The sequence below is a fragment of the Pezoporus occidentalis genome, unplaced genomic scaffold (genome assembly GCF_034315485.1).
Source record: "Pezoporus occidentalis ecotype Australia unplaced genomic scaffold, CSIRO_AGI_Poc_V1 ctg245, whole genome shotgun sequence".
NCBI lineage: Eukaryota > Metazoa > Chordata > Aves > Psittaciformes > Psittacidae > Pezoporus > Pezoporus occidentalis.
The window spans coordinates 462,801-482,195 of NW_026914340.1; the positions used below are offsets into that span (position 1 = coordinate 462,801).

Consider the following 19,395-nt stretch of genomic DNA (forward strand, 5'->3'; position numbering starts at 1 on the left):
TGTGCTGCTTCCTCACCCTGCTGCCCAGGAGGGGTTGTAAGCACAGCTCAAGTTCTGGATGCAGCAGTATCGGGCTGGTAGTGTGAAAACCAGGAGCAACCACAAACCCAAAAGCAACACCAGTTCTGGAGTGCCCCAGCAAGGAATGGTGCGTTTCCTTGTCATTCGCTTTGCTTTCAGTAATTGCTTCTTGTAGCTTTGTCCTTGAAGAGGTTTTGAATGGGAAGAAGTCTCTGAAAACAAGAACAGCATCTTGTATGGCAGCATGTAAACGCCTTGGCAATTCGCAGGCAGTTGAGAGTGACTCAGTGCTTTAGCATCAGAGTGGGGCTGGTTTGGCAAGATGCAGTTTCAGTAACCCTTACAGGCACAAGGGCCAGGTGTTTGCAGAGAGCGGAGGCTTCGTCTAGCTCAGTGTAGCTGGATGCGGTGCAGGGATGAGCCCAGCTTCTCCCTGACCCCGCAGGTGTGGGCTAGAAGTTTTCTCACATGCAGCTCAGTTACCTCTTCTGCCTGATGACCACTTCAAAGCTTTAATGTGGTAGATGTAGCCAGCGAGTGATGCATTCAAGAAGATAATCAAATGCAACATGGAATGCCAAGTATCTAGTAAGACAGAGTACTTCTGCCTTCCCTCTTAGGTATCCTGTTCTCTTGAGTCAGGTAAAGACGAGGTTTGTGTGCTGATGAGTTAGAATATCCCCTGCGAAGTAACTTGCCTCAGCTCACAGGGAGTCATTGCAGCATCCTGCTCCTCTGCTGAGTTCTCTGGGTCTGCATGGTACAGCAGCAGCAACAACAGTTCATGGCCAGCTCTACAGCCTTTAATAGCAAGCCTGGGGCTCTTCCAAGGGAGAAGTTCTAATAACAAAATGAAAAGGATCTTCTTTTACTCCCCACTGCACCTGAACAAGGTTGTAGCAATATAGATGCAGGTGGTATCAATATAGAAAAAGGCAAAGGAATGAAAATCAGACGGTGCTGTTGTAACTCATAGTTTCCTCAAGCTCAGTTCCAGGCAGCACGTGCTGAGGGCAGCTGGCTTGCAGAACAGATGCTGCTACACAGCCATATGTAAGATAACTGCTGAAATATTGTATGGCTTACTAAAGTAACAGCTTCCCAAGTCACAGTATTCCAAGGATGATGGTTTTGAGGAGCAGCGGTTTGAATTTAGCTGGTTTAACCCAAACTAATGTTCTAGAAATAATCCTCTGTCTTAATAAACTAGCCCCTTTATTTCCTAAGAAGTCGTGTATGAAATGGCAAATGCTAAGTAAGAGGAACACAAAAGACAAAATCTGTTTAAAATGACGGATCGGGCAAACTTTGCTGATAGAGAAGCATCTAATAGAGAGCAGACTGGGCTTTTCCTAACTGGAGGAGAAATACCATCTGAGGGGGGAAAAGTGAATTTGGAACCACAATTGACAAGATTCCTGAGCATTACATCTTCAGAGGGTGTTTTCATTCGGTCCAACATCACAAGTGCAACCTACTTGATAGCTTGGAGCTGCTGTGGAAGTTATTGTGTCTGTCTCCACGGAAACAGCTGCCTGTTAGCACTGAGCTCACGTCCCGCCGTGGTGTGCAGTCCTGCCGGCAGACATCACGCCGTGCAGGAGCGGTCCATCGCCCACTCCTCCCGTTGACCTTCCCAAGGGCCTTCTGAAAGCTGAGAGGCCAAATAGAGGTGATTCCCCCCCCCCCCCCCCTTAAAGCTGTTCTAGAAAGTTCAGACTCCATCACTGTGATAGAGATAGATGGACTTGAGGTGAAACTGGTGATACCCAGCACTGCCCACGGTCTGTCCATGAGAGAGGGGCCTCACGCTCCCACCTTTGTGCAGTGCAGAAAGATTTTAGTCCCCTGCCTCTTCTATTGCTGAGGGAGTTTGGGGAGCGGGGAGAGGAGAAGGCAGTTTGCAAGGCTTTGCGTTCTTCACCTCTCTCGCTGCAAGAGCTGGCTTTGGGAGGTGGAGGCAGGCAGGGGATTTGCTGTCCTCAACCACGTTTTGGAGGCAGTGAGAGCAATTGAGAGTGCTTCCTCCCCTCTGTGCTGCCCTGCAGTGAGGACCCCCCAGCCTGCCCAGTTCAGTCTGGAGAAGAGAAGGCTCGGGGGGACCTGCTGCCTTTGTATTGGTTTAAAATAAGGAAAGTATGCTCTGTAAATATAAACCATAAACGCACATGGGGAACTAAAGAGCGTGTGGGGGGTTAAGCTGAGATTATAAGGCTTTGCTGAGCTCTCAACCTGAGGCAGGGCCGCTCCTGGGTACTGGTACACCTGTGAAATTCAAATACATCGTTTCAGAGAGGATCGGAGGCTAGGAGTTACCCATCCCCGTGTTACGGGTGGAAGGGAGGCACCTTGCTCAAAGGCGAGCTCTTTGTCTTGTCTCTCTGTTTCCTCATTTCAGAACAATGGATTGAGGAGAAAACTGTTTTTCAGTGCCCCTTAGGAGGAAGCAAGGAGATGTCACCCCAGGTATTTAAGTTTAGCCCAGTGTGACATAAGAACATGGAAGAGGTGGAGATGGCAAAGCAGAATAGTTAAGCGATCAATATTGTATTGATCACTTAAAAGCATGTTGATGTACAGCCTGTGATCTGCCTCATTCAAGCTACAGCTGAACCTGCCTCTCAAAGTGAAAATTAAATGTTTTGCATTGCCTCAGTGAGGTGGAAAAACAGAAGAGGAGAAAGCTTAAATAAACAGCTGCCTGTAGGACGGAAGGAAACTTTTTAGTCTGTGGAAATGAGGGGTTAGGGTTACAAAGCAGGAGGTGGCTATTAGGTAAAACCGGGGTAGTTTTCAGGCTCAGGAAATTCCTGTTTGCCGTTGATTTGAGGAGATGTAGAGAATGGTAAAACTGCTGTCCAGGGCAGGTACTGGATTAGGTGCCATAGTCTCTCCAGCAGAGAACTAGTGGTGAGGGTGTTTGCTAAAGCAGGAGCCAGAACGTAGGGATCCTGTCTCCTGATGAGAGCCTCTGTCTCCAGGTAGCAGCAGCACCATTCCTGTCACCTGCCTGAGGGGAGCTGGGGACCTGGGTTCCAATCCCTGCTTTTAAAAGCAGGCGGAATTCCTTCAGCCCTCCCTTAGTTGGGCTTGTGTCACTTGCTTGGAAACGTGGCAGGCTGGGTCTGTAGCCTTGAAGGTGGAAGGCCCTATGGTGTCTGTGTCTGAAGTGCAAGAGCAGCTCTCCCCAGAGTGACCTGAGCCATTCTGGCCTGGGTCTTGCTTGCAGCGAGTGGGGTCTCTTGGCACAGTTGCCTTGTCCCGGTGCAAACAAAGCTCTGGGAAACGAGGGAAGTGGAGAAAGAGCTTCTCCTCCCTGGGTTTCTGTGCATCTCAGAGTTTGAATTGAGTCTGTGTGCTGGCTGGGCAGCCCTGCCCCATAACGTGGTGACTGGAGCATGCTCGAGTTCAAAAAGGGGTATTCAAATCCTTTTGGCAGAGGGAAAAAGGGAATTTGCTTTCTGCTGTCTGTGAGTGTTCTCAGCTACTCGGGGAAAAGGAGACAGCGCTGTGACCCTGTAATGCAAAAGTCAGATGCCAGCGCAATTTTTCTAAACAAAACCTTTTAACAAAGTAGTTGGAAACGCAGTTGGAATTTATGATGACTGAAATGGTGTTTGGGGATGCAGATACCGTTGTGAATACATCTCCGTCCGTATCTGTATGTCAGAGGTGTGATGCAAATCAGGGTGCTGAGGCGCTGGCACAGGGTGCCCAGAGAAGCTGTGGCTGCCCCATCCCTGGCAGTGTTCAAGGCCAGGTTGGACACAGGGGTTGGAGCAAGCTGCTCCAGTGGAAGGTGTCCTTGGATGAGCTTTAAGGTTGCTTCCAACCAAACCGTTCCATGAATCTATGAAATAAAAGCTGGGCCAGAGGCAGTTTTAGGCTCACATTAGATGTTGCCAGGGAGTCTAGAGCCTGCAGTTCCCGCTGCTCCTGGTAATAGAGGTTGGCACGAGAGCTTTTCAATATTGAGATTTAATTTTGTAATATTTTTAATACACATGATCGTAAAGATTTTTGTAATGATTATTTCAGTCTAGTTGTGAGGAAACAATGTGCCTGTGCCGAATTATCCCGGTCGTCCTCTTCTAGAGCAGTGTTTTTCTTCAGGGGACATTTGGGAATGTTTAAGTGTGTCGAAACCACAAGTGCCTTGACAAATGGTATTGAGGATCTCTCATGTGGAAGTCGCGAGGGTGAACCTTTACGAGTCACGGCGGAAAGGGGCATCTTGCACAAGTGCCTTTTCAGACTGCTCAGAAAGTCTTGTGTGGCTGAGGGCAGGCTTTGCAGTATATGCTGGGCGTGCGATGCCTTCGTGTGCAACAGGGCATTTTGCCTCATTGTATAATGGCATTTTGTTCTGTGTGTGCGTATAAGGTGGAAGACTAATGCAGCCCTGAGCATGGCTGCTGTGGAAAGAGTAAATAAAAATAATGACATTGGTCATATTTGGAGGATTGAGGAAGTGCTGTAAACCACTTGGAGACACGTGAATGAAATACACTGAGAAGACAGAACGCATCCACCTGTCAGCGTTTGAGTCTGTATTTGCCATGGCACCGTGCTTTCATGGAACAAAACCACCCGAAACAGAGTCAGGGAGTACAGCTCTAAAGGATCCTCTCTGAGATTATTTGGAGGGATCTGTCAGTTCTTGGCTGTTTTAACTAGCTCTCCCATGCATTTCCTACACAGGAGACAGCCATCAGTTGTGACACTTGACAGGGAAGGCAGCACCATCACTTATCACCAGCTGCAACTGGGCTGCAGCAGGCTGGCAGGAACTGCTGCCTTAGAGATGCTCCTTGTAATGAGAATAGCAGAGACAACTCACTGCAGTCAACTGTTTTCTTCCCTTCAAGGTTTTAAGCTCCTGGCTGTTAGGGCTGAAGAGGTTTGACAGCTGCTTTGGGAAATAGCAAACCAGGTCCTTGTTATTGCTGGTTCTCCTTCAGTTATTAACAGTTGGTTTCCTTCTCACGTGGTGTCATCCAAGAGGGGAAGGACAGACCAGCTGAGTGTCGCTGGGTGCGCATCGTGCAGCCATACGGGGTTACCTGCTCTGCTGGAAGATGTATTCCCTTTCTGTGCAGAGCTCAGGTTAGTTTGGTTTCCTTCAGTATTCGAGCTGAACTTTTAAGCCTGTTAACTTGAAGGGAGACACGTAAAGATCAGTTCACGCTATCTTAGTTTATGCAAGGAGCTCTCAGCTGCATGAGCCTTGTCCATCAGGGACACAGAGCATTGTGTTTGCGCGGATGGGTTTGTGTGGGCATTCAAAGGTACCTGGATGGCTCTTAAGCTCTTGAGACTGCCGGTGCCTGATGGACCTGAATACAGTTGAAAATGCAATTGATACCCTCTTGGAAAGTAAAATACCTGTCAGTCACTATGAGCCCAATGACAGAAAGCAGATAAATGAAAGCAGGTGAAAAAGTGCATGAAGGAAAGACAAGGGCTAAGAGGACATTATCTTAGCAGCCAGCTAGTGTCTAGAATGGAATCGCTGCAAACAAACCATACAGTTTAACTGTTGTGTCAACACATGATTGCTTTCCTCAGCTCTACAACCTCTGCGTCCGTTTCAGATCTCAAGTGAAATGGTCTCTGGGTTGGGGTGGGGGAGAAATCCCAGACCCTTGACTCACACAAATTGCCTGATTTCTGTCCAGAATTGCTTGGTAAATGGCAGGGAGCCACAGGGAGCTTGGGGAAGCAGGCTCTGCCTCTTGACAAGGCACGGTGTACACATTATATGACATTTTGTGTAGCTGTAATTCAGGTGACAGAGAGGTGAGTTCCTGCTGTGCCTTGGGCTCTCCGTAAAGCAGTTTTTGAGGCAGCATTGTCTGCCCGAGAACGAAGGTCTATGTTGATCTGGGGGAAAAGATGAGTCTGTATGAGCTGTTTATTTGTCTGCTGTGCGTACACGGATCCAAAAGCACCCCCCGTGCTAAAACTGCATGAAAAAGCACACCCCCCCCCCCAAACCAACATAAAAATAGTATTTTATAGGTGTTGCTGCTGGGAACTGCTGACACTTGGCAGGCAGGGAGCACAAACACTCTCTTCTCCTCATTTACTACAAACAAGAAGCTCCTACAGAGCATTTCACATTCTGACAGACAGTAGTTCTCAGGTGGGACAGCATTCCCCCTTTAGATCTGGTATAATTTCCCCAAAGCCCTCGGCTACATGTGAGGTATTTGCTTGTAACAGCTACCCTTCCTCTCAGAAATAATGAAGTTCTACCAGCTCTCTTTAGCAATGTACATTTCAGAGATTTTTCCTGTTTCTCTCTTGTTCTTGTTCCAAGTGAATGAAGGAGGTTGCTAATGAGCCATAATGTGCTGTAGCTGTGAATGTCCATCCAAATTACTGTCAATGGGGTGTGTATTTGGTTTTAGTTATGTGGCTGCCTAAGTTTACTAATGGCAAGGTTTTACAGCCTCTTTTGGAGAAGGCACATCTCTGGATGCCTCAAAACTTGCTAGGGAGCCTGTTGTAGATCAGGCAGTTCTTGTCTGTTGCTTACAGTAATGGGCACGTTACTTCCCGTCTGGATATATAATTCTGTCTTGTTTTCAGTAGCATTTTGGCAAAATCTGTTTCCTTTTCTCTCAGTACTCACACAGCCATGTAAGCATGAGTTAGAATGAGGAGGTTGACGTAAAGGAGTAGAGCCTTGAGTTGTGCAGAACTTCTAACTGCTAATACTAGTGACACGATGCAATATTAGTATTCAAGTCAGCATTTCTGGAAGTTGCAATTAGGCTACTGCTATGCTGTCACAGAGGAGAGCTTCAGTGCTGTTGAAGCCAATGGTGCTCGTGACAGTAGCAGTTGGCCCAGATGCTCTGCATAGACTGAAAACGTGTTACCTCTATTCATCTGCGTAGTGTGGTGGCCCTTTCACTTACAGAGTTGTGTTTCTTTCTTCCAAGCACGTGTGTATGACTGATCCAGCAGTCTGATTTTCGGACAGGAAGCAGGTGCTGCTCTGTCTGAAGGGCAGGGTGACTCTCCGCAGGACAAGGACTTCTTGGGGATGCAAAAGGGCTGTGCCCATGCACGCATTGGCTTTTGGGCTCTGTGTGTCTCGGGTATGCCTGAGGTTGACTGATAGCACTCCGGACACCAGCACTCCCTTATGGCCCCGCCGCCAGGGCCCTCTGAATCAGAGTTTGCCTTCAGTTCTCAGATGATTACTCAGAACTAGAAATGTTTGGGAGGAATGTGATGTTAACTGGAGAGAAACGTGTTCCTCTTCAGAAGCAGAAACCAAACTCTGCTGGTGTAGCCTGTAGCAGTGCTCAAGGCCAGGCTGGACAGGGCTTGGCGCAAGCTGCTCTAGTGGAAGGTGTCCCTGCCCATGGCAGGGGGTTGGAACTGGGTGAGCTTTAAGGTCCCTCCCAACACAAACCAGTCTGGGGTTCTGTGATTTTCTGAAAGCCAGGGTCAGAGGCAAACAACATGTACAAACTGGGTAAGGTGCATCAGCCTTTTAACAGCTATGTGCACTCTGAGCATTGTGCCTTGGAACATGAACTGCATCATGGAATCTGCACCCCACCTGTTGTGAACGTGACCCATGTACTTACAGACCTTCTCACACCTCTATAATCCAGAGGTGCACCTGAGACTAGCATTTAACGCAGGAATTGTCTATGGTAATAGATAATGGAAGTGAAACCCATTGCAAAGTTGGGTGGAAAGCTTCATGAGCCCGCACTGTCGATCCTGTGTTTTGTGAGAAGGTAGGACCAGTAATTCCCTCTTTTTTTTTTGCAAAAGACATCAGCCTGAAGGTATTTTCATCGCTTCTTGGCAGATCCTAGGTGGACTGCATAATAAGAAATGCCTTTTTGTGCTTGTTTTCCTCCCACTGAAGTCCATTTTCTGTGAGCACCGTCTGAAGTAATTTAAGCTTTTTAATTGTTTATGATATCTGGCACTTCCAGTGACTGCAAATGTTTCTGTAGCCGTGAAAGACAATTATTATTAAGCACCAGAAACAAATGCTGCCATGCTACTTGCTGTTAATGCTCAGAAAGACCTGCCAAATCTTGCAGATTTGTGCGTGCTATAGAGGTGGAAAGGCAAGAAGCTTGCAGAGCTAATAACAGAAACAGCCTTGTGACAAGGAGCCTCATCATTGTAACTCCATGATGACAGCTTCAAAACGTGATGAAATCCGTATTTCTGTGTGTTCCTGTGGGGTTTGAATCAGTTCTTACAAATCAAAGTTGCAAAGAAATCTGGATGTTTTTGCCTAAGACCAAAAGATCCTTTCCAGTTCAGATGCAGACAGGCCTTTTTTAGCATCTGACAGGGTAAGGTTTTCAGTATCTTTTTTGTTTTGAGTTAAGCACCCCCTGATTGTTAGGTCTGTCTCATGCAGTTGCGGCACAATGGTTACATTTACAATCAGTTAATAAGACCACAGTACAGTTGCTAATACATTACTTCCTCTCCCTTCTCTTGGTTGCACCTTCCTGGGAGCATGCAGAGTGTTGAAGAACATGACTCGCTATGATTCAACGGGCAGCATCCTTCTAGTGTCATTTGTGGGCGACCGCCAGTTGAGAGGCAGTGAAACCCATCAGCTGCCTGTTCATTCCAAGAGTAACTAGAGAGAGTGGACTTCTCCATTCCCCGTGTGCAGTGGTCTTCCCTGTTGTACCAAACCAACACGCCATTTTTAGTTGTTTCATTCAAACCTGGGCAAGTTCCAAAGTGACTACATCAAATCTACGGGTACTACACAGTAATGGCACATTGGTCCTGCCTCTCCCTATGGACAAGTGAAGGGTGTAGCGAGTGTAAGCCTTTGTCTGAAATAGGTCAGCAGCCTGCTCAGCTATTTAAGGCTTAGATCTTCAAGCCTGTATTGTCTTGTCTTCTGATGGTTTTTCCCTCTGGCACTTGTGTCACTTGCATTGGGAATGTTTCCTTAGTAGTGAGTGAGGCGGCAGTTCCAGATTTAGGCTATGGAATTATTTAGGGTTGCCTAGGGATGCCTGAGGAGGCCATAAGAACAAAACTTCCCTGTGTGAGGTTACTACGAATGTGATTGCAGCCTCCCACTATTTTTAACTCCTCAGCAGGATATAGAATATCAGTTTTGTCTGTTTAGTAGCCCTCCATGGCTTTCTTGACCAAGTATTTGCTCGGTCTGTTGAATCTGCGTGCACTTTTTGCATTCAGACCACCCTTTATTAATGTTAGTATCTTTCAGATGTCTAATATGCTCAGAACTTGTCTTTGGTTTTTATGAGACTCTTCCTGCTATCATCTGATGCTGTGCTTTTGATAGTGGGTAAGACACTGTATAATCAATCCCTGCCTGCCCCTGTTCATGCCGTGTCTGATTTCATACACCCCTGACATACTCTTCGTGCTCCCACTCCCATCTCTGTGTAAAGGAAGCGGGCACTTAAGTTACTATCTCTATACTTGCATCTGGTATGATGAGATAGTGCTGTTACAGAGCATGTCAGCCTTTTATCTTGTTGCAAGGCACTCTTCAGCTTTAATGGCCAACTTAGCACAGGTTCTCTGAACTGCCTTCATGACTTCTCTTCCGTATAAGAAATGAAACCTATTTTCCTTTGTACTCTCACTCTTGTGGGAGCAGTTGTATGTACATCAGCACAACTACCACATTTTCTGGTACCTTAGGTGCTGCGGAAGCTGTTTAACCACTTAACTGCTTTTTCCTCAGCAATTGTAAGAAAACAGTCCATTTAAAACAGTTACTTGTGTATTTATTTAGAAGGACTCACATTTAACCTTAAAAAACAACAAACAGACAAAAATCCAAAATGCAGTTCTGTGAAGTATTTCCAGTTACTGCTGAGCTTTGCATAGGTCTAGCACTTCTGCTTGCTACATAAATATGGAGCTGTCTTGAGAGTATATGGCACTGGGGAGCTTGCAAAAGAGGAGACCAGTGGCAGCCTTGCCTGGTCTTCCCAAAGGTAAGCTGCTCGCTGACCGGTGTTTGTCCAGTGTCTTAGGAGCTGGTTAAAAGAAGCCAACCCAAGAGTTGGAGGCTGTGTCCCCTGGCAAATGTGCAAGGGTTTGAGCTGCAATGCACCTGAATATATACCTGTCAAAAGACGTCAAGCAGGGTGGGAGGTCTGAGGATCGCGCGTGTGCGTTCACACGGGCGGTTGCTTCAGTGGTGTATTCGCCTTGTAGCTGGCATGCATGTGGAAAAAGGCAATGAGGGGTCTCATTAGCATGGTAGCAGTTACCCATCGCAAAGGCACCTTCCTGGTTCTATTCCGATCTGATCTCCTGAAGGTGGAGAAGTGGCCGTGAGGCTGACCGCCACACAGTGAGAGAGCTGAAGGCCGCTCTCCACAGCTTAGCATCAGCAGGGCTCATCTAGGCAGTGCAGTGGAAAGCAGCAGGGCAATAGGGCGATGAGCACCACTTACAACTTACCTCTCAGTGTCCGCCTTTGTACGCGGACAAGTAGTAAATGTGCTTTTTCTGTGCTCCACGGAGACCGTGCCACCTGCGGGATGAAATGCAGTGGCTAGTACGAGTATGGGCTGAGCTAGCCATGAGTTAGTGCTTGAGACTTGTTCCGTTGCCCCCTCACCTGCGTGGTGCTATAGCAGGGGCAGCTTCTGTGCAATAACTTGCCCGTTTGTGTTACAAAAGCCAGTCATGACATAGGGAGAGGTACTGCAGTGGGACCGGACTGGTAGTGCCTTCCCTGATGAGCCCTGTGAGGGTGACTTCTGAGCATTTAAAGAAGACACAGTCTAGATCCATAGGTCAGTGGGAGGTGTCCCTGCTTGTGGCAGAGGTTTGGAACTAGATGACCTTTAAGGTCCATTCCAACCCAACCCATTCTGTGGTTCTCCCTTCCCCGTGAGTAAGTGCTATTCTTTCATTTCTAAGGATTATGCTGCTTTCTACTGAGCTCACTGCAGGCTGAGTTTCCTGGGGGAATAAGAAAGAAAGCCTCTCAACTACCCTGTTTTCTTATTTCACATTTAGTTTCCTAATTGCAGCCTGGGAATAAAATATCCTTCCTGCTAATTCTGTTCTTTTGTATTTGGGAAATGCTGCCAAGTCTGACAACTTCTTCCTTCCAAAGACACAGCGTTAAGATGTTTATTCCCTGCTTCACAATGACAAATCTGTCAAGAAGCATTGGAGTCTGGAGAAACATGTGTTTTGTGTGTGCCAGTGAAGCAGTGCTTATTATGTTCAGTATAATGTAAATGGGTCTGCGATAGAGGGATGGCTTTATTTACACATCTCCTAATAACTGTTTGAAGCTGAAAGTTATTTCTGCACTGCAGTGTAAGGACATGGAGTGGATTTTCCCAAAAGCAGCTGAAGAGATTAAATAGCACTGCTCAGTAGAAGCAGGGGGTTACATCTGTTATACTCTATTGACAACTTCAGGTTAGGGGACCTCCTGTTTTCAAACCAGGCTACTTACTGGTTCTCCTTTAATACCACAGTGGAGTTCTTTGGCTTGGAAGATGCCGACACCACTGTCAAACACAGGGTGAAGGCAATGTGTTTTCATCTGCTCCAGGGAAGAAACGTTGCCTGGCTGCACTTTGGGCGTGTATGGGGCACTTATGTCAGTACCATGAGACCCTTGGGCTGCTCTCAGAGCGATTGCTTCTACAGGCTCAGGAAGATGTAATTAGGAGGTGGACAGAAAACTGACTGATGTTTCTTTGTGCAAAAATGCCCCCTTTTCCATAGAAATAAAGAAATAAATCAAGACACGAAGCTCTTCAAGCTTCTGCAGTAGTCAAGCCTTGAACAGGTCTCACAGAACCCATTCCTCTGCTGTGGGATTGACTTGAGCTTTGCCTCCTCCCTACACCCCAACTTGCTTCTAGAAGGGGGCGTGGGAAGGAAGAAGGGCAAGAAGCACTTTGCAAACTGCTGTTAGAATCTCTGCTGTACTGGCCTCATTATGGGTCAAGCTGTACTAAAATAGTATCAGAACCTTTTGCATGGCATGGCATGGTAAATGGCATCGCTCTGGGATGAGACTGATGTAAGACAGGAGAATGGCTCTTTGTAGTAAGAGAAACTTGGTGCTAAATTATCGAGTCACGAAAACAAATGTAAGAAGTCACTTTTAACGCAAAACAGAACAACTTCCTGGTTTCATTTTATTTCCAATGGTGCTGCCTTGCTGACCGCTCACAACTGCAGAAATCTCGTTCTGCTTTCTTTTCTCCCTGGTGATATGAAACAGATGGTGTATGCTCTTAAATAAGGAAAGACACACGAAAAGACACTTGAAAATGTTGCTGTAAACGTGCAGAGATTGTGCATTTGTCAGTTAAAGTGAATTCTCTCCAATAACTCTTTCTCTGCTTCTACCCCTCAACAAATGTGCAGTTAACCACAGAGTTGAAATCTCCTTTCCCCTGTAGATCGTGTTCCGGAAGATCAGCGACGTCAAACGCGAAGAGGAGGAGAGAATGAAGAGGAAGAACGAGGCGCCCCTGATCTTACCCCCGGACCACCCTGTCCGCCGCCTCTTCCAGAGGTTCAGGCAGCAGAAGGAAGCGCGGCTCGCAGCAGAGAGGGGCCGGGAGCCGGATGAGCTGGACGTGGAGAAGGGGAACGTTCTCGGGGAGCACTCCTCGGCGCGCTCGGTGGTCAAAGCCAGCGTCGTGACTGTCCGGGAGAGCCCGGCGACCCCCGTGGCCTACCAGTCCGCTTCCACGTCTGGGGCCTCTGACCAGGCGAAGCTGCAGGCCCCGACGTCGGACTACGCGGGATGTAAAGTGTCCGGGGACTTCCCCCGACGGAAAGGCTGGGCCAAGTTCAAAGACGCCTGTGGGAAAGGTGAAGACTGGAACAAGGTGTCTAAAGCAGAGTCCATGGAGACTTTACCGGAGAGAACTAAAGCTTCGGGAGAAGCTACCCTGAAGAAGACAGACTCTTGTGATAGCGGCATTACAAAAAGCGACTTGCGCTTGGATAACGTCGGGGAGACGAGAAGCCCGCAGGACCGCAGCCCGGTCCTCACCGAGGTCAAGCATTCCTTCTACCCCATCCCAGAACAGACTCTTCAGGCCACCATGCTAGAAGTGAAACACGAGTTGAAAGAGGACATCAAGGCTTTAAACACAAAAATGACCAATATAGAAAAACAGCTCGCTGAGATCCTTAGGATATTAACCTCAAGAAGAAGCTCCCAGTCGCCACAGGAGTTGTTTGAAACATCAAGGCCCCAGTCTCCAGAATCAGAAAAAGACATGTTTGGAGCTAGCTGAGGTGTTTGTTTGTTTTAAACACAAACAAAACCCCAACAAGCAAAGAAACAGCCCCCTAACATTTTAAATGTAACCCTTCTTGAAACCGAGTGAGGGACCAGTTCGCTAAAGCATGTTCCCCGTGTCCAAAAAGGTACGGTACCAGGAATTGCAACCTCATGTCAAGATGGCAGCTGACTCTGAAGCCTTTTTGACAGCAAGGGTACAGTTTCTAAAGTTTCTTTTCTCCCTTGGTGCCCATTTCCCTCCCCAGTTCCTCTCTTTCCCTCGGGATGTTGGAATAAGAATTCTGACAGCAGCAGCAGTTGTCCCCATGGGCCCCAGGTGACCTCTGAGGGTTTTGAAGCATGCCTTACATCGCCTGCTTGGGTTTTGCCTGTGTGAATAAGCACTTGCCAGGGTGCTTGTGTTGTCAGCATCTGGTGGGGTTGTTCCTGCTGCTGCTGTCGCTGTCTCGGTCACCTGTACAGCATGGTCAGTGTCACAGTGTATTTTCATGTATCTCCGATAACACAAAGAGCAGTGGATGTGTGTTATTTCTTTCCAGTGGAAGAAGTGCTACTCGGCACCCAAATTATTTTGGGTAGCCAAGGAAGCGCCAAAAAGAGGAAAAAAAAAGTGCTTCTTCACTGCAAACTGACATAGTGCTATAAAGCGACTACATTTAACAACAATCTCGACAATAGCCACGCTGCTTCAGGTCTGTTACTAAATGGGACCTTCCACGTGCTCATGTAATGAGTCAAGGATACTGAGTCTCCCAAACCCGCCTTCTGTCTCAGATGTCTTTGAGTATTTGTTACCTTTGCTTTGAACTCCTGCCATTGGGTGTGCAGTGAGTGCACTGCACCACGGGTTGGGAACATCACTAACATTGGCCTCGCCATGAAAATATACTGTGCCGTTTCTGTCCCGCTGTTGCTATGATCTGCTCTTTTAATTCTTGTTACATTATTCTTCTTCAGAAGTTCCTGTTTTAGTAATGTTCATTGTAGCCAAAGGCTCTCACAGAACTTTTAACGATTTTAGATTGTGGCATTTTCCTCTACATCCAGATGGAATGTTCCTGATCTATTCCAGCTAGCTAGTACACAAATGGATAGTAGAGGCAGAAATACAGTGCTTACTGTATGCAAGTGCTATTGTAGCAAGGAAACAAAAAGATCTGCTTCTTAAAGAAGGAGATGATGTTTCCAAAACTTGTATTTTCGTAACTTTTTTGGGGGGAAGATTGAAGCACTTTACCAAAACTCTTTGTTGTTATTCATGAGATAGCTAGGGTAGCATAGCTGGTATCATGGCTTGGGTTAGCACCTTGGGATACAGGTGTACCCTCCCAGTATATTCTCTCCACTGACCCAGTATGCTCACTACTTACTTAGCAGTAGGGTAGAGCTCAGAAGCAATGCTTTCTGGGGGTTTCATTTCTAAAGTCAATAGGCCTTACCCTGGTGTGGGAGTAGTGAAATCTTTCTGCATCGTACTAATAAGTCAGTCACAAAACCCACATGATTCTGGGGGCAAGGTTTTTGTTCACGTTAAGAAGTAAGGAGGAGGCAAGGGAAGGATTTCTGCTGGGTTGATGCTTGCACAGTGCAGTGCAGAACTGTGCCAGACATCCCTGGGGAAGCGTGAGGTCCTCTCATGCCCTACACCAGCGGGGAGGACGTGCTGTGCAGAGCCACCAGCTCAGGTCCTGGTCTCTGTTTCTGCGGTAACAGTGCTTGCTTGCAGATGCCGATGATCCCAAGCACAGCATCACCATTTCTGGGTCTAGATGCAGCTAGTTTAGGCTTTGAAGGGTCTTAACCTTGTTTCCATAGAGAAGCATCCAGAGGTTGTGGAAGTGTTGGAACAAGTCCAGAGGAGGCCACGAGGATGATCAGGGGACTGGAGTACCTCCAGTATGAAGATAGGGTGAGAAAGTTGGGCCTCTTCTGCCTGGAGACCTCAGAGCAGCTTTCAGTATCTGAAGGGGGCCTATAGGGACCCTGGGGAGGGACTCTTCAGTAGGAACTGTAGTGACAGGACAAGGGGTAACGGGTTCAAACTGAAACGGGAAGTTTAGACTGGATCTAAGGAGGAAATTCTTTCCTGTTAGGGTGGTGAGGCACTGGAATGGGTTGCCCAGGGAAGCTGTGAATGCTCCATCCCTGGCAGTGTTCAAGACCAGGTTGGACGAGGCCTTGGGTGATGCGGTTTAGTGTGAGGTGTCCCTGCCCATGGCAGGGGGGTTGGAACTTGATGATCTTAAGGTCCTTTCCAACCCTAACTATTCTATGATTCTAAGGACTGAAATATTCCCGACAGCTATCAGGGTGAGAGCTGGAGGCTACCTTTTCCCTCCCACAAGAGAAGGCAGCATGGAGGTTCCTTGCTCTGGAACCAAGGTGCCATTTCCTTAATTTACTTCTTGTTCTATGTTTAGGTTTTTCCAGTGGTAACTGGTGTCTTTTGCAGTTACACACTGCAGACATGCAGGACAGAGGAAGGCTCTCTGACCAAAAGCACGCCCAGCGTTTGGTGCTTCAGTCGCTGCGAGTGGCCACAGTGTCATGTAACAGCTATGGGGGGATTGCCCCAGGAAGTCCATATGTAATGGTTTCAGTCAGAAACTGCTGAGGGATTGTTTTTCTTTCTAGTCTCCTCAGGCTGGAAATGGACTGGGTAATGAAATTGTGCCCTGTTTCACTTGTGTATTGATATACGAGGATAACTGATGCCCAAAGTTCCAGCAAGATTTTAGAGACTGGCTTGGAGCCAGTTTCCTAATCCAGACAAATGCCTCATCAGCATCATGTTCCTGACATTAGGTTTTCCTCATAAAATCTTTGCCAGGCTGAAAGCCTTGCTGAACTTGGCAGGCGCTTTGTGAAGGTGCCACCCAGTTACCTGCAGTTGGTTAAACATGGGCATGAGCTTAGCCCAGGTGGATGAAGGAGAAAATGTTTATAAGCTCCAAAGTATGCACCTAGTATCTCCAGCATCGCGGTGCAGACATGGAACTACACGTGGTTACCCGGCCCTTTGTTGCTCATACCGAGCTGATGGTTCTCAGTGGTATTTTTATGTGCCCTCAGGGATCTGTTAAAGGTGATGCTGGAGTTGCTGGTTGCCCAGGTCTGGAGTCAAGGCAGGGCCAGCCCTGGAGGCCCCACAACTAGCCACAGGTGTGAATAGGGGTGGATAAGTCCACATTTGATGGAAGTGCTTGTCCTGTAGCCTGATGTTCAGTACAACACGATACCTTGCACACCCTTACGACAGCGGGTGGGTGCAGCACAGAGTCCTTTTTTAAGGCTTTTATGGCACTTATGTAATAAAAGCCATTTATCATCAATTTATAAAGCCTTCAAAGATCGTAATAACACACTCTGGAACTACACTTAAAACCTGATGTGTTTAAAGATTATGGCCAACTGTGATTTTGTTACGGTCATGAAACTGCAGAGAAACTCTGCTCCTTGCAGTGACACCTTTAGGGTGGCTGCTGCAGGCCAGTGCTGACAGCGGGCCATGTCATGTAGATTTGCACAGCTGCAGCTGGGATTAGACCCATTTTATGATGATGATTTTATGAACCGGCAGGCAATAAAACTCGTCGTAGGAGCCTGCATCTACCCTCAGTAAGGTGTCTGAGCTGTAAGAGAACGTGACCAAAATACACTATCTATCTAGGATGAGCTTTGGTCTTAGGATCCCCTGGGCTGTTCAGTGGTTAAATGGGCAAATCCTTGCCTGCTATGGGACTAGTCAGGGACTAGTCACTCCTTTGAAGTCATCTGCCCCTGTGCTGTGGTGTCCAGGCTCTCCTTCAGAGAGTGGCTAAAAGCACCTGTGTTACAGATCTGTCTTTCTCCATTGAGCCTTACACTGAGATGCCTATGGCTGGATAGTGTGAATACCCACTCTCATTGCTACTTGTTCTTACTCGTCAGCTTTTCCTTTTTCTCTTGTTTCTCTCTATGTGTTGGCCAAGCCCTTTCACTTACTTACATTATTTTCCAGTTTAGAAGTGAATGATCTCCTCTGAACATAAGGCTTCTGCCCCTTAACAAACGTATGTCCTATAAGAAAAAGGAGAAAACACACAGCTTGAGCTTTACCTGCGTTCTGGCACAGTGCTTCTGCCATGTAACAAGCTGCATTGATCAAAAAGAGATGGTGCACTCCATTTTTGCTAGGCAGTGGAATTAGGTTTCAGCTGAGAGGAAGAGCCTGGGTTATGATTTGGTAAAATGGGAACTTCTAAAAGTTCATGTTGAAACTGTTAGAAAGCAAACGGGTAAATTTTCAGCACAGGATTAAAACAGCAAACCCGCCCTTTCCCCCACCATGCTGAGCTGCGTTGACTTCTGTGTGTTGCTGTGCGCGTATTACTTGTTTAAACATCATTCTTGCTTTAAATCTCTTTCACAGTGCTGCCCTGACTCCCAGCGAACACCCTGTTTAACAGCTTCGAAGGTGATGTTCTGTTTCTACAGTACTTCACTTTAATGAACCGAACAAGCGATTTACTGTGAATATTAGGTGACATACTTTCAATCACTCTTAAACAGTCTGTGAAAGAATTTAATACCTAATTTGTCTTTACTATATAAACAACAACGTGTAGGATGACACTTGTGCAGATGCGTGTACATACACACATATATATAGTATCTATGTATAGATAAGTCTATGGACTGCGTTTCCGTTAAGTAAAAGCACATCCCTCATTTAATGATTCCAGTACAAGAAGGGAGCTTCTTTCTTCCAAAAGGCATCCAGCACATGTCCTAGCTAGTATCTTGTCTGTTAACTGTTGGACTTTTAAGGCCATGACTTAGGGTTTCTCCAGTTGAACAGTGTGACTGAGAGAAGATGTGGCAAGCGTTGCGATAGTCAGGGAACAGGAATACGTGTGAAGTTGGAAGAGCACCGTATCATAGCCGCTGGGAATAAGGCTCATAAAGCCACTCTTTGTTGCTCACGGTATCTCTGAAGCTAAGCCGCCCTGGTAGTGTTTCTCGTGGCTTCTCCTACAAGAGAGGGGGTGGAATAAATGGATTGCATTTTTCTGGTACCAGGGCGTGTCTCTGCAGTGCTGAGCTTGTCCTCCTTCCTACGGGCAGCAGAACATGGTTGCTGCACCTCTGCTTTCTTGTCCTGGTGTTAGGTGATGAAAAGCGTCTCCTGCTGATCTCTTCATCTCCAACGTGGTCTCCTGTGGGTGTGCTGGCTATAACAAAGTCTGTGTTTCAGCTGCACTTCCGATTCCTGACGACAAACCTTTTAGAGAGAGGCCTGTGCAGGGGGAGCTCCAGAAATCTGAGGTGAGGCCCTGGAGGATGCTGTATCCTCCAAGCTGACGTTGTTTAAACCACACTGCTGGGGCAAGCATTGATTCAATTAAATACAAATAAAGCTTTTTGCAATAAGATATATCCAACATTTAGCCTTAAGATCCTTTCATAAGTGTCATAATTCAAACTGTGATTCCATTCTCCTTCCTTATTAATGTTCTGTATTACTTACAGTGTTGCCTAAAGATCACTTTGCTGAGCTTTCTAAATATTATGGAAATCACGTGCTGGTAACCACGTTTCTTTCTCCACTTACTGCCTTCTTATTAGGATAATGAATTACCCCAGTAGCCCTCAACCCCTCACAAAACCAAGGAGACATTAACTGTTGTCTGAGCACTTCTGCCTATGAGGGAGCCAACCTGTCACAGAGCAGAAGGGTTAGGTTCAAAGATGTTGTTTTACAGTTTGACCAAGATAATGCGAATTTCCCTGCGACTGTCCTTTGGTTCTAGCCGCCTGTTGAGTGTAGTGTAAGCCTGTTTGACTGATGTGTAATCTCAGCCCATCTCTGTAACCGAATCTAAATGCCTCATGTTAACCAAACCGCTTGGGGTTGTCACTCTCTGTTGTGAAAGGCTCATGGCTTTGTTTTCTCTTTCCCACGGAATCTGTGACCACTACCACAGGAAAAGAATCATTTTAGCTGTTAGATGAAAGAAGTTCAATAATCTTTTATCAGGATGAACTGCTATATAAAAAACTACCAAGTTTTCTAATGAATGTGTTATATTACTGTACCTACA

The 19,395-nt window shown here is 46.8% G+C and overlaps 1 protein-coding gene across 4 annotated transcripts in view; it reads left to right on the top strand.

Moving 5' to 3' along the window:
* The window catches only part of KCNH1 (potassium voltage-gated channel subfamily H member 1), a 176,121-nt gene extending 157,980 nt beyond the window's left edge, over window positions 1-18,141 (top strand). The window contains exons 11-13 of one of the 4 annotated variants that reach the window (XM_062622683.1): window positions 12,456-13,437; window positions 13,590-13,684; window positions 17,724-18,141. In XM_062622683.1, the coding sequence (XP_062478667.1) occupies window positions 12,456-13,304 (849 nt within the window). In that variant the 3' untranslated portion in view covers window positions 13,305-13,437; window positions 13,590-13,684; window positions 17,724-18,141. Of the gene's footprint in view, window positions 1-12,455; window positions 13,685-17,723 lie in introns of all 4 variants that reach the window. The other 3 variants (XM_062622679.1, XM_062622680.1, XM_062622681.1) reach the window with 3 other exon arrangements.
* The last annotated feature ends 1,254 nt before the right edge of the window (window positions 18,142-19,395 follow it).